Raw genomic sequence first — 8,067 nt, 5'->3', positions numbered from 1 at the left:
GAAATTTACCAAAAATTATTTGCTCCATATGGTAGGAAGGTTAGCAATATAGTGTTACAGAAACAGGGCTTAGTTAGTAGAGGCCTCCCAAAACCAGCAGATCTTCAAGAGGAGTGAAAGAGATGAGAAGATGAGACAGAACATTTCACACTTATTCAATGCCACTGCAAACACAGAGGGCTTGAAAATAGCAAAAAACAGAAGGAAACTTGTGCAACCTCCTCTCTGCTGGAGAGGTGGGATCAGGGCCCCTGCTCCCAGCACCTGGCACGGTGTCACAGCCATGCAGGCTGGGTCCCCCTGCCAAAATCTGGCCCCAGTTAATGTGCAGCAGGTTCTGACTTTGCTTACATGATCAATGCCAGTTTTATAAGAATCAATTTTTAGAAACTATTGACTCACATCAGCTGACAGGTTATGTATGATTAATAAGCAACATAAGAAAACAATGTTTAATAGTTTAATGGCTCTAAGTGCAAAGTAAAATTAATTAATTATACAAATTAAAAATGCTGCAAAGTCTTTACAATCATACAGTTCTAGAATTTAAATTGTATTACTGTGATAATTTGAAGTCTAATGCTGAAACATACTGAACAACTCTTAAAAGTTTTGTGCTTGACTTTAACTTCTGAATAATTAGTAGACTTCAAGGACAATTTTATATACCACAAGCACAGAGACAGAATTTGTAAAACAGTAATGTTATGAAACAAATCCCATTTGAAGAACAAACTCTACAGAAAACCAAATTATTAATAAAAAATCAATAAACATTGAAGTAAAAGCCTGAATCCTAAAAAGGAATAAGGCTGAATCCTAAAATTTATCTAAACAATATTTGTCATTATATCAGTAATAAAAATAATAAATTAGCAAAACTGTCATACTTTGTCTAAAGTATGCTAAGGCTATAGTGCAAACTCAGTTTGAAATTAATTGAATGGACAACAATCTCCTTATTTTTAATACCTTTAAGCTTCTGTTTTGTTTATCTGTTTTGCTCCAAAATTCTAGACAAAATTAAGTTCATTAACTCTTTTTCTAAGTCTGAGGAATGGGACAGTTAATATGTGATGAACACCAAGCAGTACATTCTACTCACAAAATACAAAATAAGCTGAACACAACAGTCAAGCATCTGACACAGTCCAAATACTGCCAGTTTATAAGTATTTCTACACAAGCACTTCACAAAATATTTAACATTAAAGTCTAAACATCTGTGTAACTCAAATATATTTGTGATGCTCCCAAAGGGTTAATACTGTCTTGTTTCATTTCTTACATGTAGTAATTTAGCAGTGAACAAAAGCAGCTCCCTGCTGGATACCTTGGCTAAAGGAAACACAATGAACTGGTAAAAACCAGTTTTATCTCACTGCTGTTGCCTAGGGCTACAGACAAAATGAAGTAAAAAAATTCACATGCAGAGTATTAGGTGCTTATGAAAGATCCAGCAGCGCTGTTGCCTAGTGATTCAGCCAGGAATCAGCACAGGCCAATGAGGTGTTTGGGTACTGAATAACATCCCCAATGACTGCTTTACATCTCCTGCAATTCTGTCATACACCCCCATGATTTCCCAGTGGTGAGAATCACTTTCAAGGGAACCTGTCAGGGAAAAAAATAAAAATTTAAACAAATAAACACATCACATATAGCACGATTACTCTTTTTGCTTTTCCCTTTGGATGTAATACTGCTCCAGATTCCATGTCTATCCAGTGTGAAATGCTCTTCATTTGTATTAATACTCAATTATTGCTACAGTTCTGATAAAAGTACCTTAACAATTTAAACTAACCTTTAGTTTTCAAATTGCAAATACATGCTACTGAATTGCAATGAATACACTAAAGCAAAATTCATCTCATGCTTTTAAAAGAGCTACAAATTATGATTTTGATGTTTATCATCAGCAACTTTGTCAGCAATGCATAAAGATACTAGGGTTTTTTACCCCCCACTTTTCAAGTTCTGGGGTATTTTTATTGTTGCTTTGGTTTAATTTCAGTTTGTTTTGCAGTGCCTGGTGCTGTTGTACACAGTAGATTTGTTGACATGAAAGCTGCCTCATTAGCATGGACTATATTTTGGGAAAAAAAAGCTACTTCAAAGATAAAACATCCTTTACCTCAAAGAAGAAAAAGAGATCTCTCCCCATTAAGACTATATGTGTGCTCTACTTTAGTGACATTTTGTCTCTGTATTAAGAAATAATATTCATATATAAGGGAGCACATAATACATATTTAGTTGAAGTAAGTCTGCTGAAGGGGAACAGGAGCATTTCACAAAAATCTTTTCATCTTCAACATCTCTAATCCTGAAAGACATTTTCCTACTGTACAGAAGGGTAAACAACATGAACAAAAAAACAGACTTTTTTTAACGATCACTCTCAATTTCTTCTCTGAGATCAAACTTTATGTTTTCTATCTGGCCTCTGTCATTGATCTCTTTTTGAGGCTTCAGAGGAAGCTGAAGCATCTCCAAGATGGATGTAGTCTAACATGCACAAGCAGAAGTATGTCAGGACTGCCACAGTAATTTGCTTAGGAAAAGGAGACTAAACAAGGGTTATGAAATGTGTATCTCCAAAAGTCCTAATCTTTGAAAGCCCCAGATAACTATTTATTGTCTAAGAATGTGTTTCTTTTCACCTATTAAAGCATAGTTGGTGTTTAAAGGAGAATTACCGTTCTCATAGGAATGACATCTTGAATCCATCTGTTTAATGCATTGAGAAGGATTTGCCAGTGTGTGACAGTAAAAAACACCTCAGACAGCGGTGAATAACAAGGTATGTCCCATTTGTCCATAGGACATTGAAACCTTCTTCCACTTAATGGTTAGTCTGAAAAATGTTACATTAAAATGATGCTCTACCCCTGCAACCAGGAACACTCTCAGTAACCATGTAAACATTTGTCTTTCCTAGAAACCTATTACAGTGCTTATATTTATTTCATGACTGTGACTTCCTCAGAGAAAGTATGAAAATTTTACCTCTGAAAAAGGCACCAAAAAGTCTCCTTAAACTTTTCCTATCCAGAAAGGACTATGATTGTTATTCACTTTATATGCCACCAGTAATACCATACTTGATTATTTTTAAGAACCTTATAGAAGCATGAATGCCAGGTATCTAATACAGTAATTAAAAATATTTAAATGTAATATATCTTGAAAAACACTCTAGCTTCTTTTTTTTTTTTCCCCAAGGAATTTGTAACAAAAGAAGAAAGGCAAACACAGGTGTACAATGTAAGCAACCTACAGAAATGCATTTTGCAAAGCTTGGGAGTATCAGTGTAAGACATTTATAATCCCAGTGTAGCCAAAAAGTCTCATTGGACTTTTAACATTTAGTTAACAGGAATGTAAAATCTTACAAAGGTTAAGTGAACAGTGAGGGGGGAAATAAGCATGGGAACCAGAAAGAGTAATTTAGATCCTGGATACCCTTCATTATCCTTTCTCAATTTTTGTGGGAAGGATGGGCTCCCTAAGCACCCATAAAGGGTCTTGTAACTGCAAGCCTCACAGAGTGGCTGGAATTCTGCAATAGATACAGAAGATCTGCAGGAGGAAATACAAGAAAAATTATCAAGTAGTTTTCTTTTTCAGCTGTTTCCATGAGTGCAAATCTGTATGTTGCAACCATCTCTGAACTAATTAGAATAAAGCTGTTTCTGTCCCTGAATCTTGTTGGCTATTACTGCTGAGTGAGTGACCTGGCAACACCAAGTACTCCATTTGTCAGCACACTGGAAACCCTTGGGCTTTGGCTCACCGAAGTTTAGGGATTCCCAGGAGCTTTAGACTTTTACCAAGCAACAAAAGCTGAGTAGTAGGCTACAGTGACAGGTACCAGTTTTGTAGAGAGAAAAACATAATTATTTTATCATGTAATTACCATTTGGTCCAATACATAGAAAGCTGTGTAGTTACCTACTCACTTTCTAGAGATGCTGGTCTGGCAGATTATGTTCTCTACCTTTAGCAATGACCAGTGATTTTGTTTGCTTTGTGTGCTAGGCATCCACACAGAAATGTTAAATAGACGCATTTTCTAAGTGAAAATTACTGGAGAAAGATCTTCTGCAATATTTTTTCAGCAGTAATGAATGCCTGGCACATCGAGAAAGGCAGGCACATATTAAAGGGACATATTTCTCACTCTACCACACCCAACAGAAGTTCCATGGCAATGAATAAAATAGATTTTTAAATTACCATGTACATTGCTACAACAATCTCACTTCCCAAAAGGGAGTATCCTTTCTTTCAGTTATTTTCCTTTGGAACTTTTATAGTAATTTGAAAAAGCAATTACTGCAAATATGAAAATCAAACAATTGAAGTAAAAAGCAAAATAGTTGTTTCTAGATTCCTAATATGATGATGATGATGTACGAAGCTAAGCATGTCTGAGAAAGAAATGGAAATTCAAAACTGTCCCTACCTTCAGTGGCACTTCCAAGGCTGTGGTTTGCTGCAGGGACTCCATTATTCTTTTTACCAGTGCTGTAAGGTAAATTTGAAAAACTACAGCTTTATTTTCCATGTTAGAATTGTTATATATATGTATATTAAAAATAGTTTTTTATATTCTGTCACATAATACCTGCATTTCTACATTAAAAATTGTCATTTACAACTTTTTCAGATTATTTTAAAGTGATATTTTATCTCTTGAGAACAGTTTAATTTCCTTTTTTAAATTGAATTTTTGGGTAAAATTTGCAGAATTATTTAATTTATCTAGACCATATATAAAGCACTACTACATTTCATATAAAGGTATGTAGAGCATGTGTGAGTGCTCAGTGTTCAACTTCACTTCTCATAACTATCTGAGTGATGACATTTTATATATTTTAATTTTCTAACTTTCTTGTGCAACCATAAAACTCACTTCAAAAAAGAAGCTAGGAAAAAAGTCCACAAGAATCTGAACTTTAAAAAATATTTTAATCTTCAAAGGAAAAATATCAGAGCCAAATTTTTTAAAAAATCATCTCTGTGGGGTAGTGGAGCTATCAGGACTCTAAACAATTAGCTTCAGTATAATTCATGTAACTTAACAACTCATCATGCCATAACACTATGCTCAGTATTACTGTGCAAATGCATCTATAATTATTCCAAAACAATCATCTGGGATCAGATTTACCATCACTGGTCCTGCTAATTAGTGTTTTGCTTGACAAAGATTGCTGCTTCAACACATGCTGTTCTAATAAAAATCAAGGAGAGGATCAACAGCTTCTAAAATGGAAGGTATTTTTGGCTAGTGAAAGTGAAGCAGGAATACCAGGTGGCCCCAGAACCTGCCCTGCTCTGACAGGATGGGGGAATAAATAATGGATGTGGTCTTGTGTCTCAGAGGCCTGAGAAGGAGCAGGGGCTGTGATTTGAGCTGCCAGAGCAAACCCACACGATTACTGAGCAGCTTCCTTTGAAGTTATCCCTCACTGCACATCACAGCTCTTTGGCAGCTGAGGTTAGAGGCAAAGGAGTGACAAGAACTCTAAGAAGCTGTGGATGTTGTTGCTCTGGCTGCTGCCAAAACCTTTCTAATGATGCCAGCAATGAAGAGCAGTCTGTAATGTTTCATGTCGTGTCACTGACACTGAGGCTAGCCTGATAATAATGATGAGGATAACCAGCTTCTGCTTGAACAGTGATCAGACCTTGCTGGCTCACTCAGATTTCTGTGCTAACGAGCTGTCATAAGCTTTTCATGAAGTCCAAACTATGCAGTAACTCAAAGTATCAGCAGATCAAGTGCCAGAGCTGAGGAAGCCAAGACATTTGTTGACACATCTACGTACAGCTACACCTGTACACTTGCTTCATGTCAGATTTGGGATAGTTCGTGGTCCACTGTGGGGCAGAACAACATTGTTTTCAAAAGCAGAAACAAACACTGCAATCCACAGATTGTGAAAGGAGAAGTGCTGGCCTAAATAATTACTCATTTGTAATCCAGTCCAAGTCAACATGGCTATTAATAGAGGAGTGTTGGACTGCCTCTGTCTTGAGAAGCCCACTCTGAATTTCAACAAGCTGTCAGCTCCAGGAGGTCAGCAATACAGCAGATGCTGGGGCACCCTAGCCAGGTGGGATGCCTTCAGAAGGCTCAGTGTGTTGCCAGTCAGTCCTGGATAAACATTTTTTCCAAGTTATGACTACACAAAACTTTTGAGAGGATAACACCTGAATTCTGCACTTCTCACGCAGAATCACTCAGCTCTGTGTGTTCCACCAGACACTTATGAAGCTTATGAAGCGGAATCACTCAGCTCTGTGTGTTCCACCAGACACTCAACTCTGAGCAGCTTATAATTTCTTGTGTTTTTAGATAAATAAACAGCAGCAGAGCCTTTGGGCAAGGAGATGAATAGGTCTTCTTGACAAAACGAGTTCCAACAGACAGTAAAAGATGGAGCATGAGTCAGCAGCATCTCTTCCTGGGCTGAAATTAGTGAGGGATATGACAAAGGCTGCTGCCTCCTGTGCACTGAGTTAGATCTGCTCCCCCCAGGTTCTCTAGACCTCTGAATTTGACTAGTTATGTCCCATTTAGCTGTTATCCCCAAAAGGGGATCCATGATGGCAGCAATAACTGCAACAGCTTTCTCTATTGGTTCACACACTTATTGCTCTAAGGCATCTGGCACAACCAGAGCTCTGCTGCATTCTTAAATACTCTTAATTTTAAAATGCACAGATTAAAATGGCCACATCAGTGAACAAACCCAATGGTTCTTCATTCACTTTGACAACCATTAAAAACCTCTCCATGGGTTTGCTTCATTTTCTTCTTTCCTCTTTTTCTGTCTGTTCAGCTCCCCGTTCTCTTTCTCATGTCACACTGACTTTTCTCTACCCAGAGTTTAGTAAAGCCATTCATTTCAAGCAATCTGAAGTTGTTGTGTCTGCATTTCAGCCTTTTGAAATCACTCCCTTGCAAATATCAAGAAAAAGCAGCTGGATTGCCATTCCTGTTCAGTGGTCTGCTAAGACTGTAAACAGCGAAGAAGGAAGAATTTAAATACATTACAGTCTTTGCACAAAAATAAATAGGTACAGTGGCTGAATACATTTAGGCTGGAAATTTAAAGTTCTAGGTTTTGGAGAGACAAAATTCTGGAATAGTCCTTAGTGGGAGTAATTTTTCATATGAAGATGATAATTTATAAAAGAGACCATATGGCATGGGGGTATGTAATCACAGGAAAGGTTCCCTTTAGTCCTATGTACATAATATCTGATTCTTCCACTGTTTTCTCAAATCTCCTTGAAAATCTCCCTCTTTCTCAAGGCTCACAATAAATAATCAAACATGTACAACTATATCTTTATCTTGTATACATTTTAGAGTGTAGTCACTAAAAAACAGAACCACAGTGTCTAAATAAATCTGTCTCTACAAATCCTAATTTTTGTTTCTTTTCTAAGATTTACACTGGAGACTTTGGGGATAATGATTATTTCTGTTCAGTCAAGAATCTAGTATATCTAGGGCACATAAATTATTAAAGCGCTCCTTTACAGCCAGCCATGTACTGCAAAGGCATCTGTAAAATGCTGTTCTCCCAATCTTTGCAAGTTATCTCTCAAAACCCATAGTCAGCAATTAGGAAAGCTGTTGATTATACTCATCTTAAAATGCTTTGTAAGCTAAGTATATATGCTAAAATATTGTGCATAAAAAAATGGTGACAGCAAAGTTAAAAGATTATAGAGGAACTGAAATTTTAACACATGTTTTACCATACATTAGATTTTCTTGATACTGACCAGAATAAATATGCTTATTGAAAGTGCTGTGAATAGGAACAAAGATAAGACACGCATGCTTGCTGTGGAACAAAAGCTTATTTGTCCCTATCAAACTGAAGACATTTTTCAAGTGCACTCACCTATGAAATTATGACTCTAGAAACATGTCAAAGCTGGCCAGACATATGATCTATGGAACAGGAATTTTTGCAAATTGAAAGCTATCTAGAGGCATCTTTAGTTTACGCACCAGTGTTTTCCAAGCCAGAA

At 36.7% G+C, this 8,067-nt stretch overlaps 1 protein-coding gene across 1 annotated transcript in view; it reads right to left on the bottom strand.

Moving 5' to 3' along the window:
- Positions 1 to 472: 472 nt before the first annotated feature.
- The window catches only part of POLN (DNA polymerase nu), an 88,085-nt gene continuing 80,490 nt past the window's right edge, over positions 473 to 8,067 (bottom strand). Inside the window, exons 23-24 of the mRNA XM_074541668.1 lie at positions 4,472 to 4,533; positions 473 to 1,614 (exon numbers count right to left, since the gene is read on the bottom strand). Coding sequence (XP_074397769.1) covers positions 1,546 to 1,614; positions 4,472 to 4,533 — 131 coding nt within the window. The 3' untranslated portion in view covers positions 473 to 1,545. The remainder of the gene's footprint in view (positions 1,615 to 4,471; positions 4,534 to 8,067) is intronic.

This window comes from Zonotrichia albicollis, chromosome 5 (assembly GCF_047830755.1).
Source record: "Zonotrichia albicollis isolate bZonAlb1 chromosome 5, bZonAlb1.hap1, whole genome shotgun sequence".
NCBI classification, from domain to species: Eukaryota; Metazoa; Chordata; class Aves; order Passeriformes; family Passerellidae; genus Zonotrichia; species Zonotrichia albicollis.
The sequence above is the reverse complement of the archived record's forward strand: the minus strand, read 5'-3'. Positions and strand labels throughout refer to the sequence as shown.